At 41.6% G+C, this 16347-nt stretch overlaps 1 protein-coding gene across 3 annotated transcripts in view; it reads right to left on the reverse strand.

Annotated features, from left to right (window-relative positions):
* Positions 1-10842: 10842 nt before the first annotated feature.
* PRORP (protein only RNase P catalytic subunit) overlaps positions 10843-16347 on the reverse strand; it is a 118302-nt gene continuing 112797 nt past the window's right edge. For 2 of the 3 annotated variants that reach the window (XM_019750448.3, XM_019750449.3), the window contains one exon: positions 14335-15186. In XM_019750448.3, the coding sequence (XP_019606007.3) occupies positions 15055-15186 (132 nt within the window). In that variant the 3' untranslated portion in view covers positions 14335-15054. Of the gene's footprint in view, positions 11067-14334; positions 15187-16347 lie in introns of those variants that run through there. The other variant, XM_088796875.1, reaches the window with a different exon arrangement.

Raw genomic sequence — 16347 nt, forward strand, 5'->3', positions numbered from 1 at the left:
GACTTGACCCCATGGCACACTCCTGTTTAATGAATATAATACGCCAAACATGATGTTAGGCTGGTAATGCTCCCACCCGCAATAGTTTGTGCACCAGGAGGGCCAGATACACCGAGGTTTCTGGCACTTTAATGCCTGCTCTAAGTAATAAGTAGGGATTCTTACCACTTTAATGTATGTTCTCCTAAACTCACTTCCTATTTAAAAGAAAAATATTTGTAAGAACCTCTTAAGGAGTTTCTTAAGAAAGCTCCGGTTTCTTAAGAGAGTGTTTTTAAGACAAACTTCTATTAACCTGAAAAAAAAATTTCAAAACTGAAACATGATTGAGAAATACTACTGCAAACAGCATCTCTGGCACACAGGGTACTTTCCAGCTCTGGCTAAGGCCTAAGTGTACTGATAAAAGTTGTCCCTTGCTCTGGTTCAGGTCCCTCACTCAGCACCTACTCCTCCTGATCTTTTGAATACTTTTTTTTTTCTCAGACTCTGAGCTTTGTGTACTCTAATTCCTACAATGTGCATTAATAGTCATAGATAAAGAATTTCCTATAAGGCTGCTGCTGGGAGGGTGAACTCATTTAGTTCCACAGCCTCAAAGGCCCTCTCTATGCTGATGTCTCCCAAACCTAGGTCTCTAGCTGGACCCTTTCAGGTGCTGAGTCTTCTCTAATTGCCTATGGGATATTTTTCACATTGAGACACATGGTACTTCAAAACCCAACTTGTTTAAAACAGAGCTTCTTATCTCATCTCTTTCCTCCCAAGCCAGTTCCTGCCCCTCATACCACACTTTCCAAGTTCTTGGAGCCAAAGCCTTTACAGCAGTATTCAATTCCCCCAAACTTCCTATTCAGTCCCCATATAATCCTGATCCTTCTTACTCTGCTCTCGTTTTTTTTCTGTTACATAATTGATCATTTTGTTCACTGTTTATTGTCCCCCTGCCCCAATCTAAGCTCTATGAGGGCAAGAATCTTTGTTTTGTTCAGTAGTATAGCTCAGGCAACTTGAAAAATACCTAGCAGATATTAAGTGCTCAATAAATGTTAGTTGAATGAATGGATCCCTTATAGCACAGGGGTTAGAAGTGCATCCTTTTTCTATTTAAACCTGAATTTAAATCCCATTTGAGACAGTTACTAGATATGTGACCTTATACAACCTCCCTAAATCTGGATTCCGTTACCTATTAAATTTGGATAAGATCCACTTTATGGGAGCTGCTGTGAGGATTAAATGAGAGAAGACAAGTGAAGTACCTCCCGTGTTTCCCCGAAAATAAGACCTAGCCGGACAATCAGCTCTAATGCATCTTTTGGAGCAAAAATTAATGTAAGACCTGGTCTTATTTTACTATACTATAAGACTGGGTCTTAATATAATATAATATGTAATATAATACTGGGTTTTATATTAATTTTTGCTCCAAAAGACGCATTAGAGCTGATTATCCGGCTAGGTCTATTTTCATGGAAAGAGAGTAGCACATAATAAATACTCTTTAAATAGTATCTGTTACTGTTGCCTTCCTGTTTGGTCCGTTACCAAATCCTGTTGATTATTCCTACAGAATGACTATTTCGTTTTCATTCCCATTGCCACTATTTAAATTTAAACCCTTTTATAATAATAGATTGCCTGGTCTGGCACAGTAAGATCTCTTCTTATTGATCCACATTCTTGAAATAATTTTTCTTGAGCAAGATCTCATTGGATTGCTTCTGTGTAGATTTCTTTGGGCTACTGAATAAAACTGTCTTTAACTTAGTGTTCAGTTTTCTACAACTTGACCTGTCCTATCGTTTGAGCCTTCTCTTCCACTTCATCCTCCTGTGTTTACTCGCAGGCTCCCTGCACAGCACTGCTCTGAGCAGCACGGCCTGATGACTCACTCCATTCCCTTCTACACCTGTGCCTCCTGAGCGCCTCTTCTGAGCAGCTCATATCCTCCAATTGGTCTCTCTTCTCCTAAATGCCCAGTGCTGATAATTTGAATCTTTTATTAACCTGAACCAAATGAAACAGCCAGTTTTGGAGGTCAAAACAGTCAAATACTGGTAATTATATGGTTTAACTTAAAAAGTTGTGTGCCTGGGCTCTACCAAAGACTGGCAGGGCAGATGCTGGGTACTTTTCATCTCTGTATCCTCTATCATCCTTGTCATGGAGTTTGGCTAATAAAAGTTCAATAAATGACTATTAAGTTGAACTGAAAACTATAGAAAGGAAGGGAACAACTGAGAAATGTTTTCATAATTGCAATCCGTTCCTTCTCATGAAGACATGGCTGCTGTAAAGCACCTCTGGGTATTCACTGCCATGAAGTTTTGGGATATTTTAAATCACACACATTGCAGGTCGTGAGAATTATTTCAAATGTTAATGAAACCTGATTCCTTCTTGAGGTTGCATTTAAGCCAGGCCCTGCAAGATGCATAGGATATTGGATGCTATATACACTTTAATATTCTTTAAGGATACTTCCTGGAAGGAATTGACCTCATTTCAAACAAACTGAAAGCTAGAATTAGATGTGGTCACTGCCCTCTAATTCTAACATGTCTGTTTTGCTCTCCAGTGTATCCTCAATACCAGACAGTGCCTACCATTGAAGTAAGTACTCAGATCACGCCATTGAATATGCATCCTTACTATTTGCGTTTTCTGTTATGGTTTTTTCTTTTTGAAGATATTTGTGAATAAACGAGAAATCCAGATTTCAAAAATAAAGGTCAGAGATTTTCTATTAGAATGTGAGATTTTTCCACCTAGGCAAATGAATTCCTCTGGGAAATCTTTCGGAAAGACAAACCCCTGGCTGACTCCATTGCTGAGGGAAATCCCCTAGAAGCAGACTTCTTGAATATGTGCCACTGGGCGCCAAACAGCAGCTAAACTACTCACCCAGGTGGACTTCCCCTTGCACTGGGGAGCTTTCACCAAAGTCTCTGGGTACGAATACTCCTGCAGCTTTAACACAAGCCTAGGGGGGCAGACTTGCTGTGTCTGTGTGGAAAATTTGATCTTCCTCTCTGTGGGGCCACCAAGTTAAGACTTTTTGAAATGACTTTCTGGTTTTTTGAAAAATTTCAGAGATGACTTTGACATCTCGTGAATCTTGGAAAATCTCCTGGGGGCCTCCGTTTGGCAAAGCCTACATTCTCCCCTGGGGGTGGAGGTAGGTGGAAGGTAGGGGTTACCCATAAGGCAAAGGTAAAGAGTGGCAGCGTAGATTCCCAGTGACTGCAGACATGCTGAATCACATAGTGTTTAAAGGCAAGATAAAAATTTAACCCTTAGCTTAAGATGCCCTGCTGGCAGTTTCAGTGAGCCAGGGAATATAAAAATGAAGCTTATCTGTGTTTCCATGTAACATTAGCAGGTGCCAAAACACAGTGTCCTGTGAGTTGGAGATAAGCACTGGTGTTAGAGTATCGTAGGTGAGTTAGGATTCCCCGATGTTAAGGGGCTCCAGATGTCAACTCTGGCCAGGACAGAGCTAGGGATGTGGCAGCTCTGGGTGAACAGTAGGAGGGAGGTAGAGCCCTCCTCGCCAGACTTTCATCAATTGGGTGCTTCCTCAGGGGACTGAGGGCAGGAACCTGGCTCTATTTGTATCTTTCTCTATGTGTATCTTCCTTATACCAATCTCAGTCCTGTAGTTTTTCCTGTACCCCAGTAGCTATGGTTGACTGCCTAGGAATTGTTATTCTGGCTGAGTCTCCAGGAAGGAAAAAAGGATGATTTCTCTATACTCCAGTTCTGTAATTTATAGGCAAAGGAAAGGGACAAATGGGGCACCAAATGTGTGGTGGGGTATGCTCGTGTGACGTACATGAGGTAGTTGGTTATGCTTTTACTCAAAAGCCCTGCAAACCCCTTACCTGAGTCCAATAAAGCAACACTCTCCATCCTCCTTGTCCATAACCTCTAGTACGGTTCTCTCCTCCTCCAGTACCAACGGTGGGGACAACGTGGTCTCAATCAACATAGTAGTCACACAGCTGTCATTTCCCTTTTTCTCCATGCCTTCCATACCAGTCAATATAATTCTGTACCTGGATTATATCAGTCATCCCCAGTAATAATGATGCTGTCCTTTGAAATGAAAGGCAATAAACTTGGATCAGCTCAACCCAAAGGAGATTTAACTAAAATTACCCAGGAACCCCTCTATAGAGCCAGAAACTTCAGCTTTCAGTTTACCCTTGAGTTTTAGCTATAACAACTCAGTATTACTCTCTTACAACTTTTGATGTTTCTCTTATTTTCCCAACTCCCTCTTCAATAAAAACTCCCTCTTAAATGCTTGACTGATCTTGTTTCTGGAAGCTATAGACTTTGAGAAACACTGAGAATCCTCATGGGTCGCCCCAGAATACTGGAAGAAGTAATGGAAGACCCCAGCTGGCTTGGGCTTAACCGTTGGTGGTTTTTAACATATAACTTCCCCTTAGGCATGATAGCACAGGAAGCCCTTTATAGCTTGAGAGAACAGCAAATGTCCCACTGAAAATAAGATGGGGAGGGGAGGGTCCTGAATCTGAACCATGGTCAGGCTCAGCTCTGAGCGTCAGCAGCACTGGATTTGAACCTGAGCCTTGTCACAGACTACCTCGTGACCACAGCCTCGGTTTTTTCTCTCAAAGGTGAGCATGCTGTACCCACCTTCAAGGCATAGAGGGGAAAAAAATATTAGCCACTACAGGGAAAATAAGCCACCTACTAGTAAACTTGAACTCAGCTTCTCTCCGGGAAAGGAGGGGGCCCTGGTGAATAAGGCCTGGATTGTTGGCTGTTTTGCTTTAGAAACCAAGTACTGCACAGACCTGCACAGTACTCGGCTGTTGTTCAGAAGTGAAACTCAGTCTGTTTTCTTAACTTGGAAAGCAGCCAGTTCTTACCCCGTCCCACACACATGCAGCCTCACCCACTCGTGACTGTGGATGGGGGGATGGAAGATCAAACGGTTCACTGAGAAGACTTTCACCCCTATGGTGTGTCCCTGCATCTTGACATCTTTAAGAATGTTATTGAACTTTATTCACTCTGCTCACCACCCCCATCCTTACTCCCACCCCCACTCCAGCCCCTTGATCGGGTGAGGAAAGAGAGGTGCAGAGGCTGGCCAGGCACGAAGAAAGTGAGTCAAGAACAGAGAGGAAATAAGACCCAACAGCCTTCCCTTCAGCTTAGAGACACTTCCTCTTCCTTGAGGTTTCCTAATTAGCTTCCTCTAATTCCTATTTTCTTACCACAAAATTAAGTCATCTCTGATGCTCAGAATAAGCCACATTCTCTTAGGATAACGAGAAAGAGTAAATGAATGAGGTTTCTGGTCATTATTACCAATATTTTCAGTCACTAATTTAGGAACAGTTGTTGGGAACCCACTCATAGATGGGAAAATGAGAGAGTACTCCAGTCTTATTTTCTACTTGCTGTGAAAGGACTTGACGGACGTCAGCTGAGGTCCCCTAACTTAACCCAGAGTGCATTTCATCCACAGTGGTGAAACAAAGGTGAGCTTCAAAAATCAACCACAGACAACAGATCTAAAACATTTCCAAGATTTAAAACTCTGGATTACTGCAGTCATCGCAGCAACATGTATAGAGTAGATACCCAATAAGTAAATACATATTTAAAACATGGGGGTGGGGTTAAATGCTATGATTATAAAAGGTGGCATTGAGAAATTTTCATTATTTCTTGAGGCTCAGCCAAAACATCAGACACCAAAAACTATGTTCCTGAGCTACCCAGTGTACACAAAATACCAAGGAGCAAGAGGGGAATTCACTCAAAGGAGAAGTGGAAATCGGGTGAAAATCAGGAAGACATTTTCAAACAACTTCTCCAAAGCACTTGAACAAACATTTATGGAGCCCCTTCTATAGGCAAGAAGCTGGGCTGGCTGCTCTGGGAGACATACAGAGGAAGCAGATGGGGTCCCCACCAGAGTTCGGTGGGGAAGATGAGACATGAAGGAAAGCAACGTTAGTTAACGTGAGGCAGCTCACAGGACATCAGGCAGAGTCCAACACAACACTGCAGATGGGTAATGACCACGGGCCATAAGGGATGCAAGCCACCTGCTGGAAGAAGTCTGTCGGGGCTCAGCTTGGGAGGACAAAGACTCTGCCAGGAGTTAGTTGTTGGGAGCAGTGTGGATGGGGGCATCACAGTGCAACATGGAGGGGGAGTGGCATGAACAAAGCAGCAGAGGAAGGAAAAAAGAGCCTGTGTTTACGGCATGGCAATGGCCTGTTTTGCCTGGGACACAAAAATGTTCCGGATTAGGGTACAAATGCAGGAAGGAGGCCTTGAATGGCACGCTAAGGCACTTATGCTGTGGTTGGAAGGCAGTGGGGAGACATTTAATGTTTTTGAGTAAAGGAAGCAGCATGATTAGAATTAAGCTCTGGGACGATAAACCTGGTGGCAGTATTTATGATGAACTGTAGCTAGAAATACCAATCCGGAGGCTACTGCTAATAGTCCAAGTGTAAGTTTTTGAAGGCCCGAACTGGGGCAGAAATGGGAACGGAAAGAAATGAATACCTGCAAGAGATTTTTAAATAGCTCTCCCTCCATTATTAAAAGTAATACACTATTCATAGAAGCAGTCTTTGTAATAGGCAAAACCTGGAAGCTATCCAAAGGCCCATCAACAGTAGAACAGATAGACTGTGGTATATTCACACTATAGAACATTTTATAATAATGAAAATGAATGAAATGTAATTACATGTAACAAGACAGATGAACCTCACATAATATTGAATGAAAGAAGCCAGCCACAAAAGAGCATATCCTGAATGATTCCATTTATATAAAGTACAGAAACAGGCAAAATGAATCTATACTGTTAGGGGTTACCTTTGTGGGGACAAGAAATGATGGAAGCATCTGTGTTCTCATAACCGTATGATGAGATTGTGATAAAACTACAATTTGGTTTTTGTTTTCCCATTCTTCCTTTAATCTTTCCTGGCTCTAGATGAAAACTCTGGCAGGTCCCATTACTTCTCTGTTCCTCCTAGATAACACACAGTGCTTTGGTCACTTTAAGTAACACATGCAGTCTCATTCATAAATTAGAATATTCCTTTCTGTAACAATAAAAATTCCAAACAGCATTGCATCATGTCTACTCTGCCAGCTTAAGGCTGGTTTCAGACTAAAGCCTCTAGTGGAAAAGGGGTGGGGGCATGATTGGCTTTTCCACCCTCATCACTCCTAGCTCATGCCCTGACCCCAGTCAAGGTGGAGGATGGGCAGTGAAGGGCTGGGATGGGGAGGCTGGGTAAGGGGGTGGCTTCATGCTTTCTAGGCCCGGCAGATGTATAAAGCTGGTGTCTCTGGTGAGCCTGGCAGATGATTAAAGCGGATGCTTCCTATTTTTCTAGGTTCTTCAGTGGTTCTCTATCTTTACATGTAGGCGGCCAGTGCAGCTTTTTCCTCAACTTCCGTGGGCATCCAAAAGTCCCCCTCCAGCCCAAGACAACTCTAAGGCAGCTTTTTCCTCACCCGTCTGACCCCATCTGGCCCTCAGGAAACCTGCAGTCCAGGACAATCCCAAGGCAGCAGCCATCTCTGGCTCTTTCCAGCGCCTATTAGCCCTTTGAAGGCAGAGTCAGGCCCCGGAGGCTTGGGCTTTCTCAGGCACCTGTCTGGGTTCCCCACGCTGAAGGAGGAGCCCCACGTCCTCCTACTGAGGCATCTTTCCCAGGGTCCTGGGGTCACAGGGCACCCAAGGAACCAAGAGGCTGGCAATGACTCTCTCCAAAGAAACATCTTTATCTTTTTCCTTCCTCCGACTCTTTTATCATTGGCCTGGCTGAGAGGCCAGGAGTTGGGAGGCAGAGTCTCCTTTATTTTGGTTAATTCTGCATATGTGGTGTCTGCCTCACACTCACCTGGGAATCTTGGTATCCACTGTATTTTTGCTTCAGTGGAAACTGTCATGCGGGAGACCCTGCTCGCTGCGCCATTTGTCATGCAGGGTGACAGGCGGGGTCTCTGCTCCTGCTCCCCACATAAGAACGCAGGATATGGTGAGGCCAAAAAGGAACACCCACAGAGCCATAGGTAGGGGAGTCATACCACTATGGTCTCACTGGTGGCTGGGTTGGAGACACAGGAAGCAGGAGCCACACGATCCGCAATCCATACTCTGCCACATTCCGTGCTTGCCAGCTCAGCCACCATCTTCTTGCTAGCCCCCATTTTCTGCTAGCGTAGCCACGGCAGTTATATTAGTGGCCACTGGCTCACTGGTTACAGCTGACAGCCAACTAGCCACAGCGGATGGCCATCCAATCACAGTTGATGGCCATTTACTACCTGAGTGAGCACCTTTGTATGTGAGGCCGAGAGCCTGGAAACTGCTTTCTGGGGCTCTGTCCCAACAGAAACTGAGGCAGGAAGAGTCCTATTCTAACATTCTATTACACATACTGTAACAATTTCAGACTGTGCAGAAGATGAAAAGAAAGTAAAACTCATCTACAATTCCAACACCCCAAAATACCTATTAGTATGTTAGAGTCAACAAAATGTTATTTCTTTCAGAAATAACAAGTATCTCCTTTTTTCCTTTCTTTCTTCCCTCCCACTTAAAAAATGGGATCATATTAGACATACCATTTTGTAAATGCTTTTAATCCATGCCAACATACAAAGTATCATTTTAATCACTTTAACATTTAAAATTATATTCCTCCTCGTTTTGAAATATAGTTATTTCCAATTTTATTATTATCAATAACACTATTATGAGTATCTTCATGTACATACAGAGCTTTTAAAAAAAGGATTATTTCCTTTGCAAAAGTAGTCGAGAGTTGAATAACTAGGCTGCAATAGACATTTTCAAGGTAAAATCAACATGATTGGATATACAAGTGGAGAAGGAGCAGGAAAAATAAAATAAGGCAGGAGGTCGTTTTGTTGGGGTGAAGATGGGTTGTCAAAGTGATTGAGTTTGAGGATCCACAGGTTACCCCGGTGGAAATGCTCAGCCGCAAATGTGGAACTGGAAAGAAATCAGAGCTAGAGATGGCTCCTTTCTTTGAGAAGTTTGGCTATTACACTACCCCTAGGGAAGCATGATTTCATCAGACTAGATGCCTAAAGGTATTTGTAGTTCGATGGAGAAAAAAAAACAGTGGAAAGAGAGAGAGCAAGGTCTCCAGTCATCCAGTAGAAAAGTAATCTAGAAAAGGGTCAGGGTAGGAAAGTTATTTGAAAGGGCAGAATTTGCCAAAGAGGCTCCTATCAGATGGCTTTTAGTTGCTGGTTAAGTCAACTGCTGAGAGTGAGAATGACGGGCTTATGACTCAGGACTTAGAACCATGACTGTTGTACTATTATTTTTAAATAATTTTGGAGCTTGCTTGAGGCGACTCAAAATAGGACTCAATATATATATGGTCTGCAGCATTGGAATCAACAGGCACAGCAGACCTGAGTCAGAACCAGCCTTTTAAACACGACCCCAGGTGATTCTCGGTCCATTATAGTCTGAGAGTACTGCATCCCTACTTAACAGAAAAGGAAATGGAGGCTTCAGAGAGCTACTTTTCAAGTTACAATTGCAAAGATTGGGAAAATTCCCTCAGGACATTACTGGGGATTCAATGAAAGATGACAAAAAGGGGACTTCAAATGGGAGTGAAGTTCCAGCAGTATAATTTCATGACTTTTCTGGGAATATGGTGTACAGGAGTGGAGGAAATGGAATGGTCTGGAGCTACCCAAAATTAGGTTTAGAATTGCTAAGATGGACACCACAGCAGGTAAAATAAATGAAAGACCTTGCAGTGATATTGAAGCCATCCCTGAGATGAATGCATTAAGAGAGGGGTGGGGTGGGAGAGAAGGCACGTGAAGCCACATGGGGTGGACAGTAGAGGCCTCTAAGTGAGGAAGGGACAGGCCTGGGGACAGGCCAAGAACTGGTGGTTGGCATGAAGGAATGCTGCAGGTAAGGGGATTGTGATCAAAATGAAGAAATTGAAAGCTTGAAATCCAGAAATTGGAGCACTTTTAAGTAACTCAAAAGGTCAGGTTGGCCATCTCACAGGGGCCTGAAAATCATCAGTTTCAGAGGTTAAGAAACAATGAAACCAGAATATGGATGGTGTTCAAATCTCTGGGGATAACGGCAATGGGAGTGGAAGGGAAAAAAAAATCTATTGACGTTTAGAAAGCACAGACTGTTCAGTACTGATTTCCTCACATAAACTTCCCTTGGTATGTCAACAAACAAGAAGAGCCATGTGATTTGCTTTTAAAAAAATGAAAAGCTCTTTATCTGTGTAAAGTGACAATTCTGAGATGTTCTCTACAAAAACTTGGTCTGACCAGAGTTTATTTCTTTAATTCTCCAACTCAGAGGATCTAACTTGGAAAAAACCCATTTCTTCAAGGATTTGACTACTCCTGCCAGAAAAGAACTAAGCATTAAAGGACATACTCCTTTATTTGAGCCAATAGCTGTTTATCGGAGTGACAGCTTTCTGGAACACAAAGAAGCCTTGAGGAGCAGTTTGCGAGTATACAGCTATGCGAATAATATTTTACGGTATACAGCAATGCCCTAGCTTAACCTAGCTGTCCCTCTTTATGAATTTACATTATTATGATTAGAGTACACGAGGAAGAAATAGTAGAACTAGAAGAACAAGGGCAATTTTTCATTTTCTGTCAAAAGAGTTCAGAGATAATCCGTTAAAATTACACACACACACACACACACACACACACACACACACACACACACTATAACAGGCATACAAATGCATAGAAATTTAATGGCAATCGACTGTTCAGCTTTGGAGAAGATGAAAAAATGCAGCTTTGGATTCTAGGACAAAGTCATTGAAAAGAGGAATAGCAGAATGATTCATTTTAAAAGAATTGGTAATACAGTGTATTTTGAGCAACAAGTGTGACCAAGGAACTTACCTTTCGGAAGACCTGCTATAACCACTTCTAAAGGAACCTGTTTCATGGACGTGGAGACCCCTTTCTGTTCTCCTAGGCCAGGATACCACACTGCCCCAGAGCCAAATGAACAGCAGAATTGTCAGGGGATTCCATTGGTACCTAGCAAGAAACTGACATTCTCTGTTCTGATGCAGTCATAGAAAGCACGAGAAACCTCGGTTAATAACGGACTTGAAATATGTAGGGGTGATCTACACTTGACACCTAGTAATGTTCTAGTCCTGCTGAGAGTGACAGGGCAATTCCACCTGGTCTCTTTATGGCTCTCTCTCTCCCATATTAGAAATTAAAGCCCTCACCAGTGACTTCTCAAGTATTTTCTTCTTGGGCTGGATTTTAACTAACACCAACGAGATGACTGGGTGGTCATTTTAATGTGGTTGAAATGAATGCTCTATATCAAATTCTTGTCAGAAGCTACCAAAAAACCTTCATATGACACTGCTATTTACAACAAATTATCATGGTTATCTTAATAATTTAATGTATTTGGTAACAGTGTACTTCTGAGAGAACTGGGGTAGCAAAAGTATTTTCAGCTGCCACCAGAGACTAGATAATTGTCTTCCTGTTTACTTCAATTCCCAGTTGAAAACGAGTTGTGTGTGTTGAGTCTCTGGAAACACTCCTCAGGTAAAATATTGTCAACAAAGAACAAACTTGGGGAGAGAGGGCTTCAGGGAATCTTGAAACACCATAAAACATATAAAAGAGGTTAATGTCTCACGATTTACTCTTTGGTGTTCCTGTCTTGTATTTTCTTTCATCCCACTGTTTTCTACAGTTTCCTCTAAGTAGACCTCTATCTCTTAATGGAACTCCCTTCATTTATATACTATAGACTCAAGCAGACTGCTGGTCATTGGCTGGGACAAGGCAGGGAAAAGCTGGTCTTCTCTCCTTTCTTCTCCCTCCCAGGTGCCTTTTGTTCCTTTTCTTGTCCTTGTTCTCCTCCTGCCTCCTGTAAGGCTGCTGGGCTATGCAAATGCTTCATTTCCCACTACCCCTTACTCTCCCATCGAGTTTCCACCGAGGGTTGCCAGATTTAGCAAATAAAAATACAGGATGCCTTGTTAAATGTGAATTTCAGATAGACAATGAATATTTTTAGTATATGTCCCTGCAATACTTGGAACATATTTATACTAAAAAATGTTATTTATCTGAAATTAAAATTTAAGTGAGAGTCCTGTATTTTATCTGGCAACCCTACTCTCATCCTGTGGGTTCCAGGAGGCTCCAGCTGACGGGTCCTTCTTATTGAGAACCCTTATCTGCTTCAGTCCCATCCTGGAACGAATTCCCAAATCTAAATACCACCATTTCATTACAGTGGTTTATGTTCCTATAATCCCAATCGGTCCAAAAGGGCTCCTTTAGGCATTTTTCACTGAATTCTGAATTGCTAAAGGATGGGCACAGTACCAGATTGGGGTCCCATCTGGCTTTGCCCTCAATTATCCCGATAATTTTGATTTTTTGTAAATGAAGATGAGACTCACCACGATGGGCAAGAATTCAGATGCCCACATAACACCCTTCCTTTCCATTCCTGCTTTAGAATGAAACTATCAGGGAAAAAGAAATCTAATGTGAACACATACGATGCGTTTTATAGTACCTTAGGACGGAAACCTGCTAGGACCAAGGAAGCAGTAATCGGATTTAAGTGCAAACTTGAAAAGTTAATTTCATGCGAAGAACAAGTCATCTGAGGCGAGATAGTCCCACTGGAGCCCTGAGAGAATGAACTCAGGCTTCTTGCTCCTTTGAGATTTTCTCTTTATTGGGTCAGAGAACAACAGGAGGAAAAGTGAGTATAAATTCAGAAGCATGCCAGAGGGAAGGACAAAGCTCCTTAGAAATACTTTTCAGTGGCAGAGTCAGTGCCCTCACAAAACCCTCATTGTTTACCACTGACTTTAAAGACACTGTCAATCTCCATCCAGTACAGCTTTTTAAAGAATTTCTTCTTCCCATTGTGTCTTGGACCTTGCATGACAGTAGCTTATTTCACTCAGGCGACCAGACTAGAAAAAGGCAGCCTCAGTGTTTGGTACCAGCTTCCTTCATCAGAGAATCCCTGCACGCCCCAGGGTCCTGTGTTAGTGTGATCTACTCTGAGCAGTCCCAGAATGGTTCCCCCACCTTTGGACAGAAGGCAGATGCACCTCAACTTATACCTCAAGCAGATATTAGGTTTTTGTTTTTGAATGGTATTAAAGAGTTCAAAAGTAATATGATTTCCCTACCAAAATTTTCTATACTGACAGCCGTTCTGGAAATGTGGGCTCTTAGAGAGGTACTTCCTGTTCCCTTCCTCTCATTTTCCCTTTCTCTTATGTGGCGAACAAAGTTTCTAAATGTAAATATTGGAGGCTCTACCATTCAGTCTGTGTTTTTATGAACAACTTTAGCCTAAATCATAGTGCACAGTAGAAGAAAGAACAGTTTGAGAGGAATCAGAAGAGATGGGTTATGACTAAAATGTCTCCACTAACTAGCTGTGGGACCCAGGGAGGCCACTCTATCTTCCTAGGTCTGTTCCTCCTCTGCTAAATGCTACTTCCTATTGGACTTTACGTTCTTCAAGGTTCACTCCTGCTCTTAAGTTCTAGCTTCTTTTTCTATCCTCCCCCATCTCTATAAACGCTTTTTAAAATTTTTCTTAGAATTAGGATAGCTCCTTAAAAGAAAAAAAGCTTAGCTCACTGAAAGCAGTTTTCTAAGCATGCAATATATGAAATTTAGAAAATCAGCAGGTTGGATTTATGAGAGCTTTCTGGTTCTTCATTTATCACTTTCCTGGAGAGCTCTTTAGTCTAGGTGTGCAGCAGTGTTGAATCCAGTAAATAGATAAGGAGATGAACTATCTATCCCCTCCTCTTTTTCCTGGATTATCTCTCTGTCCATAATGCACATCCTACTTATATCCATGTATACTATTTTATGTAAATTAGGTCATTTTTTCATGTAAATATTATGTTAACATACTTTTTTGAGGTACACTGTTGTAAATGCATCAATTTTAAGTGCTTAGTGTGATGAATTTTGACTAATCTATATACACACCTATGTTAGCATCACCCAGAACTTTCCATCACCCCCAGAAAGTACTCTTGTGCCCCTTTCTTTGGGAAATTACTATTCTGATTTTTATCACCAGAGATTGGTTTTGCCTGTTCTTGAACATTAAATCATACCATATGTATGAGTAAGGAAAGAACAGTCATAAAGTGTTGCAGACTTGAATATTTTCAGCTAAAATCAAGGCCCAGTGAGGTGGCTAGCAAGGGGGCAAAACAGAGGCAACTATTGAAACTTAATCACTTTATTAACTAAGTCACACCTGAAATGAAAAAATCTGTATACTTTAGAAAGCCCTCATACCAAGTGATGGAATTAACAAAATGTTCACAAAATGTTGAACCAATTTGGAAAAGGCATTACAGAATGAAGAAGATCATAGTCTAAAGAGAAGGAATTGTCCCCTTGCCTCCAACCGAAATCATTGGGTGATAAGTAAGAGTTGCTATGAGGCTTTGATATCTTGGCCAGTTTATCACAGAGGACCAATGTAATTCAGTGTGGGTAGGAGCTAACATGAAGAGGATGAGATGTATCAGAGATGGAGAAGGGGGTTAGAAACAACCCAGGGCTCAGGGCCAGATGGATTGGTTCTGCTATTGGTGGACCTGGAAGGTGAGGTCAGCAGTAGCAAAATGAATAGCAGAAGCACCTGTTGCCCAAGTAAGCGAACTAGATGGCCCAATAAGAGAAATGTGGGCTACTTCACACTGAGTTCCCCCACTCTGCCTAAGCCTCCGAAAAACAAATGTTAGGGGGGAAAAATGCAACTGGTTATGAAAAGATATAACTCATTTAATTAAAAATTCAATTTGTTGACATACAAACCAACTGGACCAAACAGGACAAATAGGACAGAAGCAATGGTCTAAACAAGGGTCAGTGTCAGAGTTCTGATGGCAACCAGGAGGGCACCCAAACACAAACTGCGCAGGGGGGTACGAGTCTTTATGTCTTTCTCTGCAGGCAAAGCCATTTGGTTGGCACTTCGTAGGAATATCTTTCCACCAGGTCTTCATCATATGGTATGTGCCACGAGTCTCCAGTTGTTTGTACCACTGTGTCATAGCTGAGAATGTGCTGTTAAAAAGGGAACCAAACATTGAGAACAACACTAAAAGGATATCTGGCCATTTCCCTTTCTTTTCTGAAAACTTCTCAGTTTGCTTCAGAGACGTATTCTCTGTCTTACTTAACAATGGGTTTTCAAAGAACAGCTAGCTCTGTAAAGATGAACCCTAGTCTTTAGGAGTTCCTTTTCCAGGAGGGCTCATTTTTAAGGTTGAGGACCCTCTACAGGTGCACACACACACACACACACACACACACACACACGTACACGCATGTGTGCATACATGATACAATATTCCTTTTGTTGCCTTTATCAGTTTTGTATGTGACAGAGAAAAATTCAAATATACAAAAATAGAGAATGAATTCCCATGTACCCATCACCTAGCTTCAACTATTATCAACTCAGGGTTAATTTTATTTCATCCATACGCCACCCACTTCCTTTCCCCTCCCCCACCCAAAGACAGATATTATATCATTTTGTCTGTAATTCAGTATGTATCTCTAAAAGATAAGGACTTATTTTGTAAATATAAGATTAACACCATTATTAGACTTAACAATTAATAATCCCTTAACATCAAATTTGTTTACATTTCCAATTATTATATGTGTGTACATTTATTTTACAGTTTATTTGTTTGAGTAGGAATTGAAAGAAGGTAATTATTACATTGTGCTTGTTGAATTATCTCTTAATTCTCTTTTAATCTAGAGCTTTCCTTTCTCTCTCTATTATTCTTACACTCTTGTTTAGGAAATCGTCTCAGTTGTCCTATACTATTTCCTACAGTCTTGATTTTGCTGACTGCAGCTCTGTGGTATCATTTGATACTATATTTCCTATAAATTTGTTATTTTGTATATTTTTTGACCATTGGACCATACCACTGGCTAGTGTCTTTTTCTGTAGTAACTTGCCTTTGGATTTTCCCCTTTGCTTTCACAATGAGACATCCTTGTACTTTCACTTACAGGTATCTAAACTAAAATCAAAGGAGAACTCAACTGAGACCATGCCATAGAAGTGGATTAAACAGGAAAATGGAGTTACTTAGCAGAAGTAGAGGTGTGATGAACCTTAAAGGATGAGGAATTTTGAGCTATTACAAATAAATGGGAAAAGAAAAAGCATGTATGAAGAGTTTGTAATTAATAACATAATTG

The sequence above is a fragment of the Rhinolophus sinicus genome, chromosome 3, assembly GCF_057876585.1.
Source record: "Rhinolophus sinicus isolate RSI-liver-muscle chromosome 3, RSI-T2T, whole genome shotgun sequence".
NCBI classification, from domain to species: Eukaryota; Metazoa; Chordata; class Mammalia; order Chiroptera; family Rhinolophidae; genus Rhinolophus; species Rhinolophus sinicus.